Source organism: Peromyscus leucopus, chromosome 7 (assembly GCF_004664715.2).
Source record: "Peromyscus leucopus breed LL Stock chromosome 7, UCI_PerLeu_2.1, whole genome shotgun sequence".
Classification (NCBI taxonomy): domain Eukaryota; kingdom Metazoa; phylum Chordata; class Mammalia; order Rodentia; family Cricetidae; genus Peromyscus; species Peromyscus leucopus.
Window position 1 is genome coordinate 19,354,053 of NC_051069.1, and position 27,459 is coordinate 19,381,511.

Consider the following 27,459-nt stretch of genomic DNA (forward strand, 5'->3'; position numbering starts at 1 on the left):
TATTAGCAGCTACAATTATGCAACCAATGAACATAATCTCTGCACATAGTATATTAGTTCATACACATGTAGGTAAATGTAACACAAGCCTGAAATTCTTGACTATCAACTTTTGGAGTAAGCTGTATTTCATAATTCAGAACATTTTTGGTTTCTAAAAAAGTAATACAATGTGTGTACCATATATCACAAAATAGCATACACATCAAGCAAACTCCTTTTATAGTAAAAGAAGAATGCTCAGATAGGAGGAAATACAAGACTGTAAGAGGCTTCAGGCCAGGGCTGGAGAGATGGCTCGGCGGTTGGGAGCACTGACTACTCTTTCCAGAGGACCTGGGTTCAATTCCTACCACCCACACGGCAGTTCACAACTGTCTATAACTCCAGTTCCAGGGGACCTGACACCTATGGCAGAACACCAATGTACATAAAATAGAAATAAATAAATTTATTTAAGAAAAAAAAAAAAACACAAAAAAACAAGAGGCCTCAGGCCCTTGATAACACTTTGCCATGAAATGGGTTCTATACTAAACTTGAGAACAAGGAGATGGTTGTCAGAATCGTTCAGACTTTCGAACTGTAAGATTGTGAAATCACAGTAGGATGAACTACAAATGATCATGGAAAAGGACAGCTTACTTTAACAAATGGTGACAAATGGCTAGAGTTAAATGAAAAGCATTCTTCCGTCATTTCTTCACACAGCTACCCAAACAAATCACATACGAATTAGAAGCCAACTGCTATTTTAACAAGTTAAATAAATAAAAGCCTAGAGAAATAAGTAATGATTTAGTTGAATATACATCTGGTATGGGATAAATACATGGGTTAGAAGAGACAACTACTTGCTGGCAGAAATGTAACTGATAAAAAGTCTCCCAAGGAAATAAATGACAATATATACATGTTTCTTTACAAAAATGTTCAGTGATGTTTTTATTTGTAACACCTAAAAACAGTAAAATGAAGGCAGAGCAGATGACTTAGTGGCTAAGTGTTTGCTGTGCATGCATGGAGATCTGAATTCAGATCTTCAGCAGCCATGTAAACAACATACATGTAAATGCCTCTGTGTACTTGTACCCTTGCTGCTGGATGTGAGAAACAAAGACAGGAGGATTGCTGGGATTTGCTGGCCAGCCAGCATAGCTTAAAACCATCAAACTCCAGGCCTAGTGAGAGTCCTTGTCCTAAGGGAAAATGGCAGAGAAATAAAAAATACCTGACAGTCTCCTTTGGTTGTATACATGTGCAAATTATCTTTGGTCTTAACTATCTAGTGGTTCAGGCTAGTTCACTAAAAATCCTGCAGGCCAGGCATGGTAACACACACCTCTAATCCCAGAACTTGGGAGACAGAGGCAGAATGATCTTGGGAGTTTGATGCCAGCCTGGTCCACATAGGACAGCCAGGGCTACATAGAGACCCTGTCTCAAAAAACAAAACAACAAAACCCCACCAAAGAACAGGAAAGAGTATCCTGAAGAAGATGTGTGTGGTGCATCCTACAATACTAGCACCTAAGAGGTAGAGGAATTCAAAGTCACTCTTGACTATATAATGATTTCAAAGCCAGTTGAAATACATGAAAGACACTAATTGAAAACACACAACTATTTAAAAAAAATCATGAGTTAACTTATATATGGATTTTCAATATTCAGCACATAGATTTGAGTTAAATAAGGAAATCTGTAATTTTCTACATTATGTGAATTCCTGAAAAATAGAATTAACTAACCTGCAAAGAAATTTAAACAAAAGTTTCTACATAGGACTGTCAATATAAATCCAAACTTGTAATGTTAATGAAAATATATTTATTCAAACCTAACTGTAGGACAGACCCAAGCTGAGTTATGTAAACATTAACTGTATGATTATTTAGTTCCTTAGGAATAGATCAGTCATATAAAAATTTCACAATATAAATTTGTACAGTAAAGTCTAGCAATTAAAAAGACATAATTTTTATATTGAAAACTTTTTTGTTGTTACAGTAGGATGGATTTATTTGTTAAAGGCCCAGTACAAAAAAAATGGTTGAAGAAAGTGACTTTTTAATAAAATATACACTTGTAGGAAAAAAAAAAAATCCGAATATACCGATATTTAAACAGAAAAGACTTACGAAAACTTCAATATCTAGGCACAATTGGTCAAGTATTAATGATAATTTCTGTCATTAAAGTTTAAACCAGCTTTTCAATTTGACTGTTGTTTATGTAAGTCCATCCAACAGAGAAGGCACCTCTCACTCCCCTTAAGGACCTTGAGAGCAACTATTTACAACACTTTAAGGAACACAATGTTCTATAGGTAAGTATAGACACAGTTATTTACACACCCCACTTTAGGGTAAACTAAATTACAATATAACTATGATTTGTATTTTTACATCTTATGATGGATATGACTTTCAAAGACACCAGAAGACAATCCTCCACATAAGCTTTTACATACAAGATTTAAATTAAATGTGCATTGGTCACTAGTATGAAAAATTCTATGAATTAGTGCAATTCTTTGTATCCCCTGTGCTTAGGGAAAGTTTATATATAATCAAGAAATCTCAACTACTACATAACTCAGTTTTTTATGGCTCAATCGTCTAACCACTTAATGTTCTGTAAAAGATCTCAAGAAGTTATAAATTGAAGTTTCAGAACACTTAATAAATGGTTTATAAAAATCTCTTTAAAACAAAGAGAGCAGATGATCAGAATAAAGTACAGAATTTCAGAAATATAGTTTTTACTGCAACTTATGAGAAAGGGTGATAAAATATTGACTCTAGGGGGAAAAAAAAAATCACCAAACTGTTGCTTCCTGATTAGATATTTTCCTAACCAGTTGAGGTGGTTATCATTATTATTTTTTATGTAGTGGCTGTAAATTTAAGTGTCTTATTAATATTGGCTAAAGGTAATTTATAAGAATAACCACTATCTTCCTCCAAAGGAGATGAGAAACTACTCCAGAAGCCTTGGGCATCACAGAAGTCAAGACAATGTGGGAATATCAGGCTGATTTAAGCTCTATTTCTACACGATATACACATGTACAATATACACTGTCAAAGCTGTACAGTTTTGCAGATTGGCTTTACATTTTTGCACATGTTCTGTTTTTCTAAAATAAAAATATACCAAAAACGTCTATTTACAAACTAGGAAGCTGCTTTAGAAACAGCATGACTTAGATATAAAGTGAAATCTCAGTACATTGAAAGTGCAGGTCATGTTTGCAGAGTCTGTCACTATTCCATTTCCTACACACAGTTTGAAGGACACTAGTTTTAAACAGCTACTGTTTTCTATGTCAGGTGTTCACTCATCATAATGCAGTGACAGCAAGAATTTGTCCACATCCATTCCTGCCGGAAATGAACTAGGTAGCTTCTTTTTCTGTGAAGACAAAGGAGAGAAGGAAAAACAAATAAACTCTAGGCCATATAACTCTCTTAGTAAATCACCTAAAACACTATATTGAGTTCATTAAAACTGCATCATTTTGGGGTCTGTTAGAATTTTATTTCTACAGGGAAGGGAAGATAGGTTTTATTAGCCCAATGTTAAAATACATTTTAATTGTAATTAAGTATTAGTTTAGGGCAAAAGGCAAGAAATGAATCTAGAGTATGTATATGAATATTGAGATGAGAACATGCTTCCTTCAAGGTGGTCATTTTTGTCAAACCATAGACCTTAGAAAGCATTATTAACAGATACTATTTTATTATACCAATTCATTTATTTTGTGTGCGTGTGTGTGTATAAGTCAGAGGACTGTTTTTGGGAGTTTTTCTGCTTCTACCATATGGTTGCTAGGGATCAAACTCTATAATCTTCAGCCTTGAAGACAAGCACCTTTACCAGATGACCCCTTTGCTAACACACATTAAAGATACCACTCACTCACCTAGTTTGAAACATTAAGAATAGAGATGCTTTTTGACGTAGTAGACTATAAAACCAAAGGGTAAGATATATGATTTTATGTTAAATGATGAAGCACAGAAGAAGAGACCATAGACTAACCATGGACAGTCACAAGGATGACAGCACTTGAAACAGAATTCAATCTCAGACTTGCAGGGCACCAAACCTAGACACCCTTTCCCCCACCTATTACACTTTCTCTATGGCATTCCCATACTGACTCAGTCTACTCAGTACACTAACAAACTTTAGAGAAATGCATTTACCACTGCTACTCTCCTTCTAACCATGGTGAAAGAAAACACAAGGGGACCTGAGTTTTTCTTCTGCTCTGCCAGGTTAACCATCATTAAAGACTACAGAAGAGATGGGAAACATGTAGAAAACTCCAAGTCAAAGAGTGTAAGGTACTGTTTCACTTGGTAATTCACGTATAGGTAATTCCCCAGTCTTTCACATTTTATGTATCCCCATGGAAAATCCTGGGTGGTACCCTGACAGAAACATTCACCTAAGGATGATACTTACAGACAACTTGTATCATTATAACTGGGAAACACAGGGGTTGGGGATTTACCTCAGTGGTAGAGCTCTGGGTTTGGTCCTCTGCTGAGAGAGAGAGAAGACTGGGAAACACTACTAAGTGTATGGTCTTGAGGGCACATCTGGTCAAGCAGCTATAGCAAAACAGTACTGAACTCTCTATCTAACGTGAACACTGAAGGAAGGGACAGGAGTGGAACTGAAATGAAAACTTTCAAACTTGCCTTGATTTTCTTCTTTTTCATTGGTACTGATGAATTTGCAAGATTTTTACTAGAAGTACGGGAGTTTCGCTCTCGCTCATCTAATTCCTCAATTTTCCGCTTTTTTGTAGTGCTCCTTGAAGATGCTCTAAATTGCTGTGTGTTATCTTTCAGAGGAGTTGTCGCAGTTCTAGCGATTGCTGCTCTAGAGAGAATCATAAGCGTATGGGCAGCCATGCTCACACTGTTTTCACTGCCTGTCTCACTGGCTGGGCTGCAGGCAGGCAGGTCTGCAGTGACAGGAGGGACCATTATTCTGGGCATGCTGCCATCTTCACCGAAGCGCCTACTAGAGGGCGCCTTCATACTGTCACTGGGTTCTTCTTTATGCTTTTCTCCTGCCCCTGAGCCAGGTGTCCGGGGCACTGGCAAATCAGTATCAGCAATCCTATTTACTGGGTTGTGCAGTGGAACATCCTGCAATATTTCTGCACCAATTAAAGAATTAGCAGATTTACTTTGCTCTTGTTTTAGGTCCTTCACAGTTCCACCTATAGAAGTAGCACTTTTATTGTTTGAGGATGTGGCTTGTTTTTGGGTCAACTCCTGCAGTGAAGCTATAGTTTTTTCATTCCGCAAGCTCCCATTCTGCTGCACCCCAGGCAGTTTTGAAGAATCTGGACTCTTCTGCCTTTCTCCATCACTGCACAACTCATTCTCCTTGTTAGCTGTTGCTTTATGGAAAGATTCAAGGGCCACTTCTGTGGGGAAAGCTTTCTTTTCAGACTGAATTTCTTTCACAGTGCTGTGTCGGCTAAAGGCAGTTTCTGATTTAGATAAAATCTTGGGCACAGTTTTCTCTCTCTCTCTTTTAATGGCATTATTAGGAGGCGGTTTTAAGTTGGAGGGCACAATGGCTGAGTCGAGATGAGGAAAGGTTTCCTTCTTTTCTTTGTTTTGGGAGGTCATCTTATACTGTGTCCCTTGGCCATTTGTCACAGAAGAAACAGTACTATCGAAACAGAGCACACGCCTATGACTTTCAAATGGCTTGCTGGCAGGAGCTACCCTCTCTGCTGAGAGGGGAATTGTGACCTCTTCTAACTTTTTCCCAAGTTCAGTGGCTGTATTCTTATCAGAAGCTTCAGTTCTACTGAAATGAAAATAAAACATCTCATTTTTAGCAACATGAAATCTGTTACTTGAGCATTTTAATTATCTATGATACAAACTACTTTATCCTCACCTTTGCATATGACATGCTCCTGGAAGGCTGGACAAATCTGTCAAATTATTTACTTGTTTTCCTGGAATTATAAATTAATTCATTAGAAAAGAAAAACATCTGTGAAAGAATATATTACTCTGAAAGAGGAGGAGCTAGATGATAATACTACACAAGAAAAAATTTAAATGACAGCTCATTTACAAACAAAACACTTTCATAAATACACTATTTTCTTATCTATCTACCTACCTATCTACTTATCTATCTATCTATCTATCTATCTATCTATCTATCTATCTATCTATCTATCTATCTATCTATAGACAGGGTTTCTCTGTGTAACAGTCCTGACCTGGAACTCACTTTGTAGACCAGGCTGGCCTCGAACTCACTGAGATTTGCTTGCCTCAGCCTCCCAAGTGCTGGGATTAAAGGTGTGCACCACTACCACCGGGCAATACTATTTTCTTTTTTAAATATTTACATTTTCTCCAACATACTCATCCATTTTATAGAGATAAGGACCATTTTATCCAGATAAAGACCAAGTGATTTGCTTTAATTTCAGGCCAACATGAATTCAGCCTTCAAGAGCTACACGTTCTCTACCAGTCTCTCTGAGTGAACTGACCCCATGGATACTAACACCTGCACACGGCCTGGTCCCTTACAGAAAAATGGAGTTGGACTTGCACATAACTTAAGGATATCCTTTAATTATCTCTAGGTTACTCATATGATACAATACAAATATGTTAATAGCTAATATTACATTGTTCAGGGAAAAATGATGAGAAAAGTCTGTTCATCACAAATGTAGTTTTCAACACTCCAAAATTCTTCTGCCTGTGGTTGACTGAATCTGCAAGTGTCAAAGAAACTGAGAAAGGAAGTCAACTGTACTTAGATCAAGATAACTCAAGTTTAAGAAAGCACCTTGGGGAAGGAGCTATGATAAATCAGAAGTGGTATTTGTGGGACTTGGAATTTGGATGGAAGAAAGTCGAAATAATAAAATCGCCAATGGAGAAAAAGAGAAAGCGCTCCATGAAGTAGAGATAAGACTAGATAAACTTTTCTCAATAAAGAAGCCAGCTGGTCTACCAGCCACACCATGCTGCTTATGCTGAGCACCAGATGCTACAAGAGCTAAGGAGACAAGAGCTATTGGAGGCTGAACTTAATGTAGATGGAGAAGACAGTGGACCAACAAGCCACAAATATGGTACCAGAAAAGGGGCACAAGGCCCTCACCATTTCTTCACCCCTGCCACTACCCAGATGGGCCAGACACCGGGAGTGCAGGAAAAGCAGCAGAATGGGGAATGTGCTGGACATCCTGATGGGACTCACAGACTTCACGCAGCAGTCTGGAGATTGAAGCAGAGGTGTAGTAAGGGGTCTCAATCTGATTCTCAACAGCCCTCACCCTGGCAAGAGCAGGGAGAAGCAGTATAGGCCGTTTGGCAAAACGCTACAGCATCCATAGACTGAACTAAGTAAACCAGAAGGCTCTCCCCAGTCAGGAAGAAATGCTGACTGAGAGTATACTTCTATCAATTTTAGTTTGTATTTTAATCTTTGACCTAAATTTTTTTCCTTTTTGTTATTACTTTTTAGTATTTGTACTTCTGTACTTTTAAGAGTTCAAGTGAAACTTCAGGCTTTATATTTGTCCTTCCTTTCTTTAAACCTAACATACAATATTTTCTCTGTTGCTTCCACACCTCTAACCCATATACTTCATTTTCCTTACTGTTTCCCTCTCCCAGTTAATTTCACTTGACTATTTTTTTAAAGATTTATTTATTATGTATACAGTATTCTGCCTGCAGGCCAGAGAGGGCACCAGATTATAGATGGTTGTGAGTCACCATGTGGTTGCTGGGAATTGAACTCAGGACCTCTGGAAGAGCAGCCAGTGCTCTTAACCTCTGAGCCATCCCTCCAGCCCCTCACTTGACTATCTAAATACTGACATCCGTTTATTTTAAAAAGATTTCAGAGTCCCATTTCAAAAACAGATCAAAACAGTCATATACATAAAATAAATAAACCTTTAAAATAAGAAAACAAAACAAACAACAACAAAAACCCAAAAACCAAAACCAAAAAAGAACAATCCTACAACATATAATAGCCAAATTTTCAAAATTTCAGAACAAAGAAATAACAGTAAAAACTATAACCCACATAGAGGTAGAAACATCAAAATGACATGAGGTCTCTTGCTAACAACTCTTCAAGTCAGAAAAGCAGGAAAGGATATATTACATCAACCAAGACAGCACTGCCAGAAGTTCTACTGTAACTAATAGATGCTAATTTCAAAGGTTCTATACTTTTGAAAGGGCCAGGAAAATATGACAGCTTGCCCTAATAACTCAGTTCAGAACTAGGCCTTGGTCCCTGATTTTTGGAACCAAAGGATAATCAATCTCCAACACCCCAGACAGCAAGGACAAGGAGGCCTGGTATGTGCAGTACCAGGCCTGCTCTCCAATGGAAAAATTGTAGCCTTAGCCAACCCCTACCAGCCCTGGCCAATTAGAATGTACTAATATGATTGCCACTTGCTTTAGCCAATCATATCGGAGATGACCTAACTGGCCTAGGACCCTTAGCTGTGCTTAAAAGGAGCCCACATGTCCCTCTTGTGGTTGTCACCATTTTGCCTTTGTGTGGAATGGATGGCTCTAGCATGCTAGCAAAATAAATGTTCTTGCTGATGTTCATACACAGATGGTGGTCTTCTGTGGGATTTCTTCAGGAACTTAACAATTTTTCCTTTTCTTTTTCTTTTTTATTTGGGGGGGGGGGGGTCAGTTTGAGACAGTGTTTCTCTATGTACCCCTGGCTATCCTGGAACTCACTATCTCTGTAGACCAGGCTGGCTTCAACTTTGAGATCTGTCTGCTTAAAGGCATGTGCCACCAACCACCTGGCCAGGTTTCTAGATTCTGTAAGCTATCACCCAAGCTTGCATGGGCTTTTGTGATATACAGCTGTCTGAGTCATTGTTGCTGTTACTAACCCTTACCCAAATTCCTGTAAGTAAATCCAAAAGAGCTCATTGGTTCACCAGATAGACTCTGGTCTATGGTCAGTTTCCTGGTTCCTTATCTGGGGCGAGTAGACTTTAGTTCACATCTCTCCAGAGTAGTCACATAACAAGGATGTATCAAGTTTCAAACAAACAAACAAACAAACTCAAATGCATAAAGCAGATGGTAGGAATAATAAAGATCAAGGCAGAATCAGGGACTAAAATAATATAAAGAATTAATCTCACAAAGAGCTGATTCTTTGTAAAGATTAACAAGACTGAAAAGCTCCTAGGCCAAACTAAGCCAAAACAAACAAAGGGGGGGGGCAGGGACGACACAGGAAGTTCCAAGTCAATAACATTGGAGGTAAAAAGGGAGACATTAAAACACACTCCAATGGAATCCAGAGGACTCATAGGGCATGCTTAGGTGAGGGCATTCCTTCACTCCCTTTCCCTTCTCAAGAAGGGTCTCATTAACCGTTCAGCCTGGTATTGGTATAGCCTCTTGTTTCAGTCTCCCACATGTGGGTTATAGAGTTTGCCACCACCCTGGGCCAGGAGCTTCAATTTTATCCTGTGAGCAAGAGGGAATTACTGAAATGTTTAGGTAGGAAGTCAAATATTCCAATATGTATGGGGTGGGGATGTAACTCAACTAACAAATACAGGATGAACCAGAAAACTGAGGATCTTAAAAAAAACAAAACCAAACCAGGGTAGGACACTAATATAGATATAAAATCACGAATATGTGAGCTAAGAGTGTTAAGTGTTAAGTGTGTTAAGAGTAACTCAGTTTTCTGACATGAGTAAAGAGTTGGTAGGACCACTGGTGAAAGTAGGGAACAAGAGAAGACGCTATGCAAACTTTGTTAAACATTTCAAAACTGTTTGGGAATTTGGGGAGTATGATCTTACACAGCTCCAAAGAACATACTGAGGAGCAATGGATAAAAGCTAAAGTATTCAGTAAAGCAAAGGGATTCACCAGAATCAAAGCTGTCCAATCAAAAACCGCTTGCTTGTAGGGAAGGAGGACTGCTTATTAGGGATGAAAACATTTGTGTGATGTAGGTGGCACAAGCCTTTAACTCCAGCACTCAGGAGGTAGAGGCAGGCAGATCTTTGTGAGTTCAGTCAGGGCTACACAGAGAAACCCAGTCTCAAAGAGAGAGAGAGAGAGAGAGAGAGAGAGAGACAGAGACAGAGAGACAGAACAAGAAAACATTCAGTTGTTGCTTAACAGACACAAAATTGATTTGAACTTTTTAACAAGTACCTGTAATAGGCTTGTTTCTGAGTCCCTGAGCCTTCTGAGATTTTTGAGGAATGGAGAACTGAGTGATACTTCTGTTACAAACAGGTGCTGCTAAAGGCATGTGAAGGACCTAGAAGGAGAAACATACAAACAATTAATTATGCTGTTTGGAATGCTTCCTCACACTATTTTTCGTTCATAAATGCTACCTGCTGAGGAGGAGTAGAGAATGTACTTCCATTCTGTCCAACTACAGACACAGGTATCATTCCCACCATTCCTTGAAGTACAGGCTGGACCGGAGAAGCAATTATGATGGCAGATCCTAGAAAACAATTCTCATTAAAATCAGGTTTCCTTCACTAAACCTTTTGACAAAAATAAATGACAAAGTAATCAGTATTTTGAAACAAATTCTATGACCAAATCTTTCCTGACAATCTGGATCAACTCCATCTTCCAGGTTCCTGCCCTCACTGCTTTTGATGATGAACTGCTGCTATATTTCCATATGGGGTGAAATAAACCCTTCCCTCCCCAAGCTGCCTTTGGTCATTGTAACCCTAACTAAAACAGAAGCTGACACTAGGAGTGGGGTATTACTGTGACAGACCTGACACGTCTCGGGGAGGACTGCAGAAGGACTTTGGGATAGATGCTAAGAGCCCAGCAAGCTGTTCTCTAGAGCTTGGAAGATAAGAATGTTAAGTGCAGTGCAGACGATGAAGGCCTGGCTTGCTAAGTTTCAGAGGGAAGAAAAGACTGTACCGGGCCTTTTGTGTGAAGAAATCTATAGTGTCTGCCAGGTGGAGCTGAAGAATCAGCTGTGATTAACGAGCCCAGAACTTCTGAAGTAAAATCTTTGCTTTGCTGGGACAGTTGGTGCTGAAAATCAGCTGTGACTAAGAGACTAGCATCACTGAGGTGAAGTCCTCTGGGAAGTATTTCCATGGGGTCAGCACACAGAAGCTGTGTTCCAGAAGCAGCCAAGGTTGTACCTCATACTGGTAGCCAATCTTGGTAGTATAAGAGTCACCCAGATGGTACGGGTTTTGAAGCCATGAAGGGGTCATGGAGAGCAGCTGAGGCTTGGCACTGTATGGCAGGACTGGAGTCCCTGAAGAGAGCCCAGGAGAGGCTATCGTTGAAAGTGCAGCTCAGTTGCAGCAAGGGACCCCAGTATTTTTGGAGATGCCAGCACTATGGGAGGAACACCAAAAATAGTAGCAGTGGTGGAGTGTAGCCAGCCATAGCCTAGAAGACAAGCTGTGTGTGCTGCAAGGACAGAGTCTGAGGGGTGACCCAAGCCCTTTGGGTCACTTTGGAGTAGCCCAGAAGATCATGAGTGAATTTCAGACATCAGACATTGAATGATTTATATTGTTGAGTTTGGTTTTGCTTTGTTCAGATTGTGACTATGTCCTGGTTCTTCCCTCCTGAAGTAACTATTTTTGATTTGACAAGCACACAATTCAAAGACTTTGAATTTTAAAGGATTGGGGATTTAGCTTAGTGGTAGAGCGCTTGCCTAGCAAGCACAAGGCCCTGGGTTCGGTCCTCAGCTCCGGAAAATTAAAAACAAAAACAAACAAACAAAAAAAGTGTAAGCCAAAGACTTTGAATTTTAAAAGACTGGATTTTAAGAGATGGCCTATTTTAAAGAGACTGAATTTTTATTTTTATGTTGCCCTTTGCCCTTTGCCAAACCTGAAGTTCTTGTGAGCTGCCAGGTGGGTGCTAGGAATTGAAGCTGGGTACTCTGGAAGAACAGTTAGTGCTCTTAAAACCACTGAGCCATTTCTCCAACCACAAGAGAATGAATTTTTAAAGACCAAGGGACTTTAAAAATTTGGAATGTTTATATTGTAATGTTGATATTGATGTGTGATCTTTGGGAAGAACAAGAAAACAAAGGTTATGACTTAACACTGATGTGTTTGTGTGTCAACTGTCCTGGCTAGTTTTATGTCAACTTGACATGAGCTAGATTTATTTGAAAGGAGGGAACCTCAAGTGAGAAACTGTGTCTATAAGATTAGGCTGTAGGCAAGTCTGTAGGGCATTTTCTCAGTAATTGATGTGGGAGGACCCAACCCATTGTGGGTGGTGCCATTCTGAGCTATAGATCTGTGATTCTATAAGAAAGCAGGCTGAGCAAGACATGATAAGCCAGCATGGGGGTAACCAGTAAGCAGCACCCCTCTATGTTCTCTGCATCAATTTCTGACTCCAGGTTTCTGCCTTGAGTTCCTGTGATCATTGCTTTTGATGATAAATTGTTATATGGAACTGTGAGTGAAATAAACCCTTTCCCCCACCAAAGTTGCTTTTGGTCATTGTTTTCATCACAACAGTAGTAACCATAACTAAGGCAATCTTGTTTATAGATTTTTGAGTTAAGAAATATTAAGGTGTAGGGCATTTAGCAGTATTATCCAGAGTTTGGGACTCTATGGCTAGAAGATCTATTACATACGGATTCTTCTAACAAAGAAGATTGGAGTTAGAAACTGAGTAGTAAATGTTTTATATTTGAATCTTGTATCAGAAAACTTGGATTCTAAGTATTTATAGTCCTTAATATTTTACCCAGTGTATTGTATCTTAATGGTATTGGTAAAAAAGAATATACTTTTGTAACCAGATTAAACTACCAAGAGAAAATTATAGTGCATACATGGTCCTTAGGAGTCAACCACAAGAAAAGCTATAGTAATTTAGTCCTGGTCTGTGAACGCACCATTTCCTAATACACTAACTACCCCTGTCAGATTCATCTTATTTTCATGCAAACCTGCCAGTTTCCCAAACATCCACGAATGCTTATTCTACTTTCCTTGGCTTCAAATCTTATCTCATTTCTCTAAACCTTAACTCAAACTTCATATTCTGCAGTAATTCTGGCCTCTCCTTTACTTCATTTGAAATAGCCCTTGAAATAGATTCCTTAATACTTAGTTGATAATATTTAATCAAATTCCATTGTCTATAAATCAGTACACATAGGAATGTACGTGAAACTGTGTAAATTCTTATCTCCAAGAAACATAAATCAACTGATACAATTACTAACCGCATGTAAACCAGCATACAATAAAGACAGCATACAAGAGCCCCTCTGGAGTCTCTAAAGATTTGGATCATTCCCAAACACCATCAGAACACGAGAAATTACAAAGGGTTTTACAGAACTCAGGTTTTCAGCTGGGTGGTGGTGGCTCACACCTTGAATCCCAGCACTCAGGAGGTAGAGACAGGAGGATCTCTGAAGTTCGAGGCTAGCCTGGTCTACTGAGTTCTAGGACAGGCTCCAAAGCTACACAGAGGAAAACCTGTCTGTCCCCCAAAACAAAACAAAAAACAAAAAACAAAAATTCAGGTTTTCTTGAAAGCCTCTCTAAACAATAAATTCCTTATGACTATTGCGCCAGGTGGTGGTGGCACACACCTTTAATCCCAGCACTTGGGAGGCAGAGACAAGTGGATCTCTCTGAGTTCAATGACAGCCTGGTCTATAGAGCAAGTTCCAGGACAGCCAGGACTACACAGAGAAACCCTGTCTCAAACTCCCCTCTGAAAGAACTATGACTGTAATAAAAATAAATATCCTGCTACACTGAGTTATGTATACAGCTATGCAATGAATTAGGCTTTCTTTTCACAGCTTAGTGTTGTATATTAAAAACTGCACAAAGGAAAAAAATAAAGCTATAGCCTACCAGATTTAAACAAAATCTGGCTGAATTGGGTAGCAAGAAAGAGGCATAAGCAATTATTTGCATAGTATTTTGTCATATGAACTACCTATATTATCTCCTAGTCAGTGACTTTACACAAGAAAATTAAGATTCCAGAGAAGCTCCAAAATATGTATGCGCACACACATATGTAAATTACACACACACACACACACACACACACACACACACACACACACACACACACATCTCTTTTCATTCAGTGTTGGGAGATGGGAGTCCACAGCCTTGCACATGCTATACAAGTGCTTTTCCACGGAACTCTAGCCCCAGCTCACCTCCAATCTGCTCTTAGAGTTACCTTGTGAAAAGTTTGGTGACACAGCTTGGTTGACAGCAAATACACTGTTAGACTTTGGTGGTGTCTGTAACTGATGTGGAGGAGGCTGTGCAGTCATAGGTGCAGAACTCCCAGGCAATACCACTACATTAGACTGACTGACCGCTGGCCCCAAGGCTGTTGGATCAGTCACACAGGTAGCGATCAAAATGTTACTTGAATTGCCAAATGCTGTGCTTGTGGTGGGCATCAACTGTATGTACCCTCCGTCCTTCGGAACACAAGGTGCAACACTGGCTGAGAAAGCAATGCCATCTTCATTCTGAGGGTTGTTTACTACAGGTTCCTCAGGCTTCAGCACTAAAAGGTTCTGCTCCACTGGGCCAGAATCTCCTACTTCAACAGATACAACAGCACTTGCAGTTTCTTCTGAAGATAGGCATGTAACGAATTCTGCATTTTTGGCAGGAGATTTAGAAGACAGAATTATTGTTGGCAAGTTTTCTCCACCGATACTAGATACAGCGCTGTTAAGCTCTGCATCTGAGGAAACAAATGGATCATCACTGATGATAATTTTGAGAGAGACAATACTTGATGCATCTACCTCCATTGAGTCTTTGCTAGGTTTACCATCAATATTTTGGATCTCAGGAGAACCCCCCACTGAACCACTAGATTCCGAAGGAAGCGAATGATTATTTTTCACAGGATTACCTTCTCGGGGAACCAATGCAACTTCTTCACAGCTGTTATGTTCACCCAAAGAGAGAAAAATAGTATCTCCATCTTTCACAGAAGAGGAAGGCTCTTGAGAGTTCTCAGACTTAGGTGTCTCAGTCTTGTTTTCCGTATGATTTAAGTCAACAGATGCTGAACCACTAGATAGCTGTTTATCTGAAGGGGCTGACTCCTCAAGATGAATTTCTATTTGTTCAGATACATCTAAACCTAACCTTTCAACAGTCACGGGTGATGTTTTACTTTCCAATGAAGAATTATCTTGGCAATCTGGTAGTGGCTGTGCTGATGATACACTATTAGCTTCAATTTTACTGCTGTGAGTTTGACTAGAATCTGGTGACTCAGAACCATGGATATTAGTTTTAACTTTTATTACATTGTTAGAATTTTCACAGAATTGACTTTTAGATGGCTTTTCAGTTAATGGAGTACTCTGGGACAAAAGTTGGGAATTTTTCCCCGAGAGAATTAAGTTTTCATCATTGGTTTCACCACCAAGAGACGCAAACGAAGCAACTGGCACATCGGGCTGATCAGGCTCTAACTGAGCTTCACTCAACACACCCGGCGGAGACAAGGAGTTCTTCTCAACCTCCACAGTCACTCCAGCTTCAGTAGGCATCTGACTGCTGTATAACTCAGAACAATGTTCATTACATTCAGCAGAGCTTCCTCTTTGGTTAAAGTCAGTTAAATTAGACACAGAATCAAAGGTAATGTCAAGGGCACACTTCTGTTCAGCAGGTACAGCTGTTTTAAAGGCCTTTTTTTGAATGCTAGAGCTTATTTGGGAGAAATTTTCCTGGGATTCCTGTTGAAGAACATCGTGGTTGTTGCCATTCTTCAAATCACTTAATAATACATCTTCATTTTGATAGGATGTACAAAATGGAGGCTGACCAGATTGCCCATCTGTAAAACACCAGTGTGATGGAAAGTTACGTTGAGTATGTTTAGCTTCTGGTGCAGTCACTTTTCTTGTACAACCTACTTTGCCAAGAAAATACTAATCTTGGGCATACCAGTAAGTTTAAGACTCATGCATAGTTAACAAATGTCAAATTGTTTCCCAAGTTTCTAAGAAAACAGATGCCAAAGAAGAAAAATGTATAGAGGCTTAAGAACATCCAGTACTTACCAGAAGACAAGATGCCCTAAGCTGGCTCTAAACAATGGTGGAGCTAGTGTTGCTTCCCTGTCTAGACTGTTTTTTCTCCTCTCCGTGTTTTTTAGACAGGTCTCACTTTGTGTATAGCCCACACTGGCCTTGAACTTGCAGCCATCCTTATGCTTCAAGCCTCCTGAATGATGGGCTTTTCAAATTTTGCCATGTTTACTGACCTTATTTTGCCTGATTTATTTTTAATGGTGGATCAAGATCACTTTACACAATTAACACGATTTATGTGTGTAACATAACATTTAACATATTTACTGAGGACAACCATACACATGTCTCCAGAATGCAATTATGAACAGGTGACGCAATGATCTTGTAGAGATTAAGACAGCTAGAAAAGAACACACAGAACAGAAATTCTAATAGGGCATGGGGAAAATTGTAAGAGTATAGGAAAAAGGCTAGTGGGAGATTAAAAGAAGAATCTTTTAAGAGGAAACAATGTAGCATCAATATAGTGAGTCTTATAGCAGTCAAAATTTGGACAATTTGAATAAATATGGAAGGAAATGTAATAGGGAAAAATCCATAAAAATGCCTGAAACTATCATAAACGGTAAAAATCATATTGTGTATAGAGCCCACTTAATTCTATATTGAGGGAGAGGTTAGGGGAAATTATGTTAGGCCACACAAATGAATTATAAGTGACATTAAATAAAAACAGCAGTGCTACAGATTAAACTGTGTGTTATGCTAAATAAGCACTCTACCACAAGTTCCATTCTCTCAGCCTGGAAGTGGTTTCTTAATGAATTTGCAAGACTTTCTGACAGTAGGATCACAAGTTTTATTTTGTTTATGGTAAAGCTTAAGTGAAACATAATCTTCTAGATGTGAACACACACACACATGAATGCACAAATATAGTTCAGCCTAAGAAATGGAAAGTTGAGCTTTGTTATTAACAATGAACTCAAAGAAAGATATTCCAAAACTAGTTTTTGAAGACAAGATGTGAAAAAACTGGAAGCTATTATGCACTTAAAAACAGGCAAGGAGCCCAGTGATGGTGGTGGTTATGGTGGCACACGCCTTTAATCCCAGAACTCATGGGACAGGGGCTAGTGGATCCCTCTGCTCAAGGCCAGCCTGGTCTACAGAGTGAGTTCCAGGACAGCAAGGACTACACAGAAAGACCCTGTCTCAAAAATCAACCAACCAATCAATCAAAACAGGTAAGGAGAAATGATGATCAGGCGTAGCTTGTAGAGACTAAATAAACTTAGGTGGTTGGTACTGAGAAAGGCACAAAGTTTAACAAATTATTAGAAGTGAGGAAGCTATCTGAAGAACAGAGATGGAGAGAGCAGAGATGCAGTTATTGAAAGGATTCTTTGTTGTGCTGGCAGTGATCCATTTCTCACTTGAGAGGTGATTCCACAGACAAGTTCTTGATTTGATTTCATAACAAAGAGCTATACACAATTTTATTATGCACTTCTATAAATTTGTGTTATACCCAACAACAGTATTTCTTTAAAAACATTCTACATTAAAAAATTTTAATATTGACTTATTCATGCTTTCCTTTAATTCACAAAGTGTTTACTATGTATGGACTAACTATGCTACATTGGTACTCCATGAAAGACAGAACTGTAAGGCTCTGAATAAAGACAGTACGGATAGTAGAGATGGAGGATAACCTACAAAATTTACAAATAACTAAATTCAAGACTTATCAGCAGAGCCGGGTGGTGGCGCATACCTTTAATCCCAGCACTCGGGAGGCAGAGGCAGGCGGATCTCTGTGAGTTCGAGGCCAGCCTGGGCTACCAAGTGAGCTCCAGGAAAGGTGCAAAGCTACACAGAGAAACCCTGTTTCGAAAAACCAAAAAAAAAAAAAAAAGACTATCAGCACATACTGTATGTCATTGAAACAATTGTTGACTGACTGTCAGTTCAACTCAGAAAGCTAAAAAATCTCTTAACACATGGACCTAACAGATCAGGCATTAGAATCTGAGCCTTAATGAAATTATTTTGTTATTTGGCCATATTATTTACTACTAGATTGTGTAGCTATTGAGTATGAAAAACTAATCTTTTAATCAAAATACTAGAGATCTGGCAATAATTTTCCTCATTGGGCAGAAAATTATAAGCATAAAAATGAACTATGTAGTAATTTCAATAATTTCTAATGAAAACAGCACTTTGTTTCTGAATTTTGAAACTAATTTTAACATTTTGGTTGATGTCATTAATGAAATAAAATCTTACCAGATTCTTCTGTCTCAAAGGAACTTTTAATTGCTAGATTAGTTTCTTCAGCTAAGACTATATTAGGATTAGTTTCCATTTGTTGACTACAAACACTTTGTGATATATTTTTATTATTCTTTGTTTTACCTGTTAAAGAGAATAGGAAAGTAGTTAAATGACCATACTAAAAAAAAGCACAAATACCGCCATTCTTAAATAAATGTTATAAGTTTTATTTTAATCATATCTTTTTTTTTTTTTTTTGAGACAAGGTCTCAGGTAGTCCAGGATGACCTTGAATTTCTTTTGTAGTCAAGGATGACCCTGAACTGATTTTCCAGCCTCTACCTCTGAATCCCTAAGGATCATTATAGGTATTCTCCACTACCCACTACCCTATCCTAAAAATTGTTAATATGCTGCTTTATATGCCACTCACAAATACAAATTCAAGGATTTTCCCACCCAACTTCCCTTATTTTTCTTTGTGTTACAGCCCTAGATGTCCTGGAACTCACTTTGTAGACCAGGCTGGCCTCAAACTCAGAGATATGCCTGCCTCTGCCTCCTAAGTGCTGGGATTAAAGGCATATGCCACCACTGCCCAGCACAACTGGTGGTTCTTTCCTTTTTTTTTAAAGACTGATTTTTTAAATTTTATGCATATGAGTACCCTATCTGCATGCATGACTTTATGCCAGAAGACGACGTCAGATCCCACTATAGATGGCTGACGCCACCATGTGGTGCTGGGAATTTAACTCAAGACCTCTGGAAAAGCAGACCACTGAGCCATCTCTTTAGCTCAAATAGTGCTTCTTAATGTTAAACGTTTATTAAGATCTTCCGGAAGGTCCAAGAATCTGCACATGGAACAAGTTCATAAAGAATGCTGATACTATGGCTGTTCTGACTTTAATGCTCAATACTTTCTATTCTTTTAGGATCTCTCAATTATATTTACCTGCATTGTAACTGACTCAGCATAGCTCATATTGACTGGTCAAAATAAGAAACAAAACAAAACAAAAACAAAACCCAAACCTCAAACCCAATTCTCCATTTTTATAGCTGAACTTTTCTAAGTAAACATAAAGACATAAAGTTCCCATCTCCATACATTATTTGCTGGCATGAAACAGGAAATTTTCAGAAGCCCTGGGTGATGCTACTTTATTTGGGTTAAGTAATTCAAGAAAGTGGAGGAAATTCTGTCTACTTGCTAGAATAAATGGTGTACATACCATAGTCAAAGAGATCAAAGAGTGCCTGAAACGCTGGGTCTGATTCTGTCTGTTCCAATATATCTTGTATTGCTTCTTCAGACATGTGGATTTCACTCTGCAAAGTAAAAATAAAGGCATGAACAAATAGAATTTATATGGCTTTAATAATAGAGAAATTATTCATGTTACTGTTGACTTTTACATATGAGTATTTCCTTATAAGAAAATTCCTTGCGATTTGAATAGACTGATGTAAAAGAAAATAGGACTTCTGGGCTAGTGGATTAGAAACTGTAGTTTATGAGAAGAGTCAGGACAAGAACAATCAGATGCTATTCAGAGAACGGGTGGAAGGACACCTGACATCACAGAGGAGTAACAGGGTAACTCCTCTGGCGGTGGGTCGGGAAGGCAAACACAAGCCTCACCCAAAAATTAAGCCATGTGGCAGGAATGAAAAAGAGATGGGCAGTCCTCCACATCCACAAGACAAATCTACAGTGCTCAGAGTCCTCAAATGCTGGAGGGAGTGTTGGTGTGATCGGGAGTGTTGGAGCCCATTCAGGTTTCCTTGTGGCTTTACCCAGCGGGTCTGCATAGAGGATGACTGGACCACGGGCCTGAGTGCCAGGTGTCTGAGATGGTCTGCACTTGGCTGTGCTGGGAAGAGGTCTTTTGCTCCACCCCTTGGCATTCCTTTAAATACCCTTTGGCAGAGACAGTCAGGGCCTAATGGATTAGGATCCAGGCCCTCTCAAGGCTATCCTGTATTTTCTAACTTTTTCTCTCCCCTCTATCCTTCTAACTAATATTTCCTGGTGCTTCTACTTAAGAGTACTCCAGGGAAATGGGGGTGGGGTGGGGAATGCCCCCCATAGTGAGCCCTCTATTGTGGCAGGCTAGCAGTGGATAAGAGGCCTACTTTGTCACTTGCCAGATCTGTAAGTGGAGGGCTGTAAATGGAAACTAGAGAGGGATTCTACTAAGATGAGGTAACCTGAGACCTGAAAACAAGGGATAATCACAAGTCGGGGAACCTAGAATCGACTTCCCTCATATACAGGGTGAGAGAGCTGTGGGAAGTAGTTGTTAGCCTGAAGTCATCGGGCTCTCTGGAACCACCCATCTGCTATGAGGCTCACTGTGTAAGGACTGAGAAGCCTGAAGCTTCAGCAAATTACTTCATGTTCGCAGCTACGTCCCACTGACAGGATATTTAATGCCTATAGAGTTTTCAAAGTACTGAGGTCAGTGCACCTATAGTGATCTCAGTGTGGTTTGCTTCCCCCCCCAAAAAGAGTCCAAGACCGGGGGCTGGAGAGATGGCTCAGAGGTTAAGAGCACCGACTGCTCTTCCAGAGGTCCTGAGTTCAATTCCCAGCAACCACATGGTGGCTCACAACCATCTGTAATGAGATCTGGCGCCCTCCTCTGTATACATAATAAATAAATAAATCTTTTAAAAAAAAAAAAAAAAAAAAAAAAAGAGTCCAAGACCCCTGCTAGCTAGAACACTGGTCACCCTAGGGTATATGAATGACAGAGTGGGAGAACTCAGCCTACAGACTAAGGAAAGCTACTGAAGTAAAGACAGCTATATTAAGTAAAGACATTTATCCGGTATTGATTAGGACCAGCCTAAATCATAGGAAACAGACATCTCCAATAGACTCCCACCCTGTACTTCTACCCCACAGATTAAATTGGAGAGTCCCCATAAACAAAATGCTGCAATAATTCAGTTCCTCACCCGTGTCTTTAACTAGACTTTCAGTAGTATTTTGACTACCTTTAAAAAACAAGCCCTTTTATTTTTAAAATTTTATTCCACCTCTTACATTCATCAGATTTTTCCCATATATTATTTTGGTACTAGGCAACAGGTTTTGCTTTTTTTTTTTTAATACCTCAATATTATACCTATTTTTGACATAAAGTTTTCTTTATGTCATCCTGGCTGTCCTGGAACTCAATGTTTAGACCAGCCTGACATTTAACTCCTACCTCAGCTTCCTGAGTGCTGGGATTAAAGGTGTACTCCACCAGGCCTGGCTTGAGTTTTTTAAAACCACTAGTATTAAACTTTTTTAGAACTTTCTTTCCCATTGTTTTATTTAACTTTTCTTTCTCCCCTTCCCCTATCCTTCATTCATTGACTTATTATTTTTACATTGGCTGTTACTAATTTTTTACTTCATAATACACTACATTAGTTCTGTCATTTTCTGTTCTATGGTCTTTAGTGATGTGGCTTTAGTTGGGTGTTTTTCTGTATCTTGTTTGATTTGGTGTTGTTGCTGTTATAGTAGTTTGTTTTCTACCTTTGAGTGTTATAGAGATGGAACCCTTAAAAGTAAGAACCACCCCTAAATAAAACTGGAAAATAGACCCAAATGAACAGATACAAGAAACCAACAAAGAATCTATCACCAAGAGATAACCAACGTCTCAATTACTGAATATACAAAGATATTACAGACTAGATGAATTCTATGGCTGAAATTCGGGGAATGACTTTAAAGAGAAAATAAATGAGGTCTTCAACTCAGGAAGAGGCAGTTATGAAATTAAGAAAATTAGCCATGTACCACATATAGTCAGCAAGGGAAAAAAGCCCAAATGTTGGAAGTGAAAGGTCATGAAACAACAGCGAGAAGCATCGCCAACATACAGATCACGCATGACAACTAATATTAGGGAGGGAAACTGGACATTAGGATTGAGAAACACTACATTTAGGATCAGTTTGTTAGAAGGTACACGATGAATGAAAGTCATATTTAACATACTATTTCAGTATCTTTAAATTACTTCTCAGTTCCTAGTGATGTAGGAAAGGCAAGACTATAGAGTACTGTTTATTAAATACAAAGGAACCATGTAGTGAATCTGCAAGAACTGAATACTTAGAAATCCATGAATCATTTTTTAGTGTATAATAAAGCTGCATTAATATCTGTACAGCAGGTTAGCTATTAGAAGGGTTAGAAAAATATCTCACCATTTTTACTATTTAAATGAGTCTTTGAAATATGTTCACTGCTCAAATGTGTTCAGAAACAGATTACATATGTGATGTATAATTTATTTTAATTACTTTAAATTAGATTGTATACATATAATTTTTGGCAATGATTTTAAAATAAAAATAAAATGCCATTTAGTTCTAATACACAACACCCCCCAAAGCTCTCTCATACACTCATACCCTTACACACACATCTACCCATACCGGAAGTCCTAGGAGTTCATCAATTGAAGTTTCTGGCTCTGTCGGGTTGCTGTCTGTTTGCTTAGGTACTTGAGCAATACTATTATCACTGTAGCACAGAAAGGAAAACCGTTAGTGCAGTTGGGTGGGTAGGCAAAAATAATCAGAGATTTGAATCATACAGCTCACCTAGTCAAAAACTTATTTATATTTTCTGCTAGTTTTTCTTGAAGAGATTTGTTGCTTAATATTTTCTCTCTTGCATTTTCAATAACCATTTGCTGAAAAAGAAAATCAATATTAGTAAAAGGATAGAAAAGAATATTACATTATTTACTAAAAACCAAAATCAATGCTTTGTCCTAGCAACTTGGGAGCCTGAGGTAGGATTATAAATTGGAGTCAAGAGTTTGAGTTCAATCTGACCAACATAAGAAGACCTCATCTCTAAATAAATAATGAAAACAAAAATGCCACAAAACCCAATCCATAGCAGTAGTTATGATAAATATAAGTACAAACACAAGTTCTGGTGTCTCCCCCACACTCAGGCCTGAACACAGTCTTTTGCAATTCAGAAGTGTTGTCACAGACCTTTCACCAACTTGGTCTCCAGGGTATCAAAAATGCACTTTTACACTTTATTGTGCAATTATCTGATCCTGGTAAAATGCTCAATTAAATCACAGGATCTGGCAATCAATCACAAAGAAGTTTCACTTGGTGCATTTGCCATGTGTGTGTTCTCTAAGTACTACTTTCCAGTTACAATTCCCTATTCAATAGGAAAGCCAAAGGCAATTCTGTTGTTCTCACACTCATATCCAAATTCATAAACACATAACTATTTATATATACTTCAATGTTTTTAAATTTGAGAATATTTCAAGCTGCATATTTTGGGAAGGTCACTTACTTTTTCTACTGCAAATGCATTTGGATCCTGTAAATTCCTTACTGAAGAATGAGGTCCAGATGATGTGAAGCTCTTCCTTTGCGATTCACTGAAATACATTTTAAAAGCTTGTCTTTTACTCTATGTTTAACAGATCAATGATAATGTATGTACATGCAAACCATGAGATCATCATGGTAGGATTATTTTTTTCTCTTTCCATAAGAACAAAGTCAGAAGAGTGGAAAAGGCATTACCAGATATAGATTCAGATGTAATGAACTTGAGTTCTACTAAACAACAACAAACTAAAAAGATGAAAAATAAACAAAGAATGAAAAAGAACACCAAAACCCATCAAGAAACACAAACTAGCTATGTGGTCTTAAGTCTATGAGCTCTGTTACTTTCATCCTCTTCTTTCTTTGGTACTGTTGGGATTTAACCCAGGGCTCACACATGACAGGCAGGTGTCCTACTACTAAGCTATACCCTCAGCCCCATTACCTACCTTATGATGGCATGAGACCAACTGTAATAGTGAGTTTATGGAAACAGTTAAATATTCATGCACTTTATAGTAAAAAGGTCAAAGTTTCTGAAAATACTAACGTTTTAATGTTTTATGTGGTTAAACAAGAAGCTTGTAATAAAGCAGACTTTTAATTAAATGAAGCTTGTAATAAAGTCAGCCTTGAATTACAGAATGCTTACCAAAAAATTTAATTAAAAAACAAACAAACAAACAAACAAAATCCCCCCAAAATCCAAAACCTACTGGTTGGCAGATGAGGAATCAGATAAAAACCATTTAGAGGGGCTGGGGAAGATGGCTCAGTGGTTAAGAGCACTGGCTGTTCTAGAGAATCTGGGTTCAATTCCCAGTACCCACATGGTAGCTCACAACTGTAACTCCAGTTCCAAGGGATTTGACACCCTCATAGACATACATGCACGCAAAACACTAATGCATATAAAATAAAAATAAAGTCGTCAAAACAAATAAGCAAACACACAAACCAAAACAACAATAAAAAACCCAAACCCCTTAGAACTCTGATCTCTCGTCCCAGCCAGTGGTGGCACACACCTTTAATCCTTTAATCCCAGCACTTGGGAGTGAGAATCAGGTGGATCTCTGAGTTCGAGGCCAGCCTAGTCTATAGAGCAAGTTCCAGGATTGCCAGGGCTACACAGAGAAACCTTGTCTCAAAAAAAACCAACAACCAACCAATCAAACAAAAAATACAAAAAAACAAAAAACAAAGAACAAAAAAACCCCAACCCACTCTGATCTCTGATATTTTTTAAGAAATACAAACTGAAGTAGAACAGGAAGAATTTTTCTGGAAAATATACCTTAAAACATGCTGTTATGACTTAACTTCATGTGTTCTCGTGGACCATAAAACTAACATTATTTATATTTATTTAAGAAAACACCCTAAAAAATGAGATGAGATCACCTGTAAAACACACCATTATTCACATCACAAAATGTTAGTGAACAGTAGAGACACACCATTGATTCAGGACACAGCTCACATTTAGTGAAGTCAGAATGCTGGAAAAGATGTGTTTTTGGAATGAATATAATAATTGTCCCAAGAACTTAATCTATTCTTGGTAATTTACTCACATTCTAAATATTCGCTCAATTCCTTTTTGTCTGTTTTAAATGGCTACTGGCAATGTGTCGAGTATAAAAAGTAATTACCTTTTACGTCTACCAGGAGACATTAAAGTGGTGTGTGTTTTTCTTTCCTGAGGACCAGGAATGATATTCAAAGACTCTGGAGCTGTATTTTAAGAAAACAACAATAAACTAAAGAAACACACATTTCTAAACTTATAATGGCATAAAGATACATTAGACACTAATTATTATTGTATATTAAAATCCAGCAAACATTTACTGAGTATTACTATGAGCAAGGCACTGTACAAGATAAGATTAATGCAATACAGTCCCTACACTTTTAGGGTTTTACATTTAACAAAATACAAAAGAAATATAACAGAGAAAACAAGTATAAAAAAAGTATCAATGAATGTTCCTAGTGTAAAACAGGACTTGGAGAAAGACAGAAAAGAGCAATCTTTTCCTTTATTTTGATACAGGGTTTCTCTGTGTAGCTCTGGCTCTCCTGAACTCAGAAATCTGCCTGCTTCTGTCTCCCCAGTGTGATCTTAATGGCAATAAAACTCAAAACTGAAAGACAAGTCCTGAATTCGAATCCCAAAGCACATATTAACTAGTTTCTCACTTCTTATATTTTTGGTTGTGAGCCTAGCCTTTAATGGCTGAGCCATCTCTCCAGCCCGCTTCTCACTTCTTACTATCCAGTTTTCACTTCAATAAGCATGTATATTACAAGAATGATCTAGATAGAACTTTATTTCTAACTTAATTTTTACTTAACACATGAAGATATTGGGAAGATGTTCCAGGAGGACAGAATGACGTTCAAGGAAGAGATGGTAAAATACAATGTATATTCTGTTTATAAACACAATCAGGTCTTTCCTATTATTACCCCCAAATTAAGAATTGGACGGGCTGGGTGGTGGTGGCGCATGACTTTAATCCCAGCACTTGGGAGGCAAAGGCAGGCGGATCTCTGTGAGTTCGAGGCCGGTCTGGGCTACAGAGTGAGTTCCAGGAAAGGTGCAAAAAGCTACACAGAGAAACTCTGTCTTGGAAAAAAAAAAAAAAAAGGAATTAGACGAATTCAAGGATGGACTTCAGTTTGATTAGAATAGGAAGAACTGTAGCTACAAAGACTCCCAGATCTTTTATTTGAAGGCACGTAGCAGAGGATGACCTGAATTTCTGATCATCTTCAGTGCTAAGATCATAGGTGAGCCAGTTTTAAGCAGCAGTGGGATCACACCCAGAGTTTCATGCTTGGATACTTGTGGCTGAAATACCTGAAGTCTGCTTCAGGTTCTCTTATCTCTCTCTTGGGCCATGATTCTGTATTATAAATGTAAGGCACTGTACTTGGATTAACAGAACTTAAAGAATAAAACTTAAACTTACTAGTTACAGTATTTTGTGACTGTGACTGTGACTGGTTGACTACTACAATATTTGACCTCACTGGAGTTGCAATTTGGCCAGTTGGTTTAACAGCTTGTGTGGCTACCAAAGGAGAAGTGGTAAATTGTCCTGAACCATAAGGTAAAACCAGTAACTCTGAATTGACGGGAGCTGCCTGAGATGCAAGCCATCTCTGTCGCTTGATTTCTGCAATTCCGTTTCTTGTTCGTGCTGAAATACATGGGCATTACAAAATTAACTTAGTATTGAAGGCGTTTCAGAATCTGACCAAAATACTATGTTGCATGGCCTATACACTATGTAACATGTTAGATCTACAGATTAAAAGACAGCTTTGAAAAACATAAAATAACTTTACGTAACAATTTCATGTGAAACAAACTAAATTAAATATATTATACTTCACAAATCCCAAAGTACATCTGTTCTGCAATAATTCATATTGATAATGTCCCAATTTAAGAAATTAAAAATTATAGATTTATTAAGGATGCTACTACTTGACACTCAAAGAGTAAAACTAGGACATATTTTATATGTATATATACACACAAAATACATATTTGCATATATGCATATACATATGGTTTTAAATTGCTGAGGATCAAACTCAGGACCCTGTGCATGTATTACCAGTAACCTATACCTCAACTCCCCTCAA

At 38.3% G+C, this 27,459-nt stretch overlaps 1 protein-coding gene across 3 annotated transcripts in view; it reads right to left on the minus strand.

The window, feature by feature from the left end:
• Positions 1–916: 916 nt before the first annotated feature.
• The window catches only part of LOC114690278 (protein NPAT), a 40,055-nt gene continuing 13,512 nt past the window's right edge, over positions 917–27,459 (minus strand). The window contains exons 6-18 of one of the 3 annotated variants that reach the window (XM_028864965.2): positions 26,778–27,008; positions 25,452–25,533; positions 23,756–23,843; positions 23,029–23,120; positions 22,861–22,948; positions 19,647–19,743; positions 18,421–18,549; positions 14,292–15,926; positions 10,442–10,557; positions 10,254–10,362; positions 5,944–6,004; positions 4,719–5,847; positions 917–3,417 (exon numbers count right to left, since the gene is read on the minus strand). In XM_028864965.2, the coding sequence (XP_028720798.1) occupies positions 3,340–3,417; positions 4,719–5,847; positions 5,944–6,004; positions 10,254–10,362; positions 10,442–10,557; positions 14,292–15,926; positions 18,421–18,549; positions 19,647–19,743; positions 22,861–22,948; positions 23,029–23,120; positions 23,756–23,843; positions 25,452–25,533; positions 26,778–27,008 (3,935 nt within the window). In that variant the 3' untranslated portion in view covers positions 917–3,339. Of the gene's footprint in view, positions 3,418–4,718; positions 5,851–5,943; positions 6,005–10,253; positions 10,363–10,441; positions 10,558–14,291; positions 15,927–18,420; positions 18,550–19,646; positions 19,744–22,860; positions 22,949–23,028; positions 23,121–23,755; positions 23,844–25,451; positions 25,534–26,777; positions 27,009–27,459 lie in introns of all 3 variants that reach the window. The other 2 variants (XM_028864964.2, XM_028864966.2) reach the window with 2 other exon arrangements.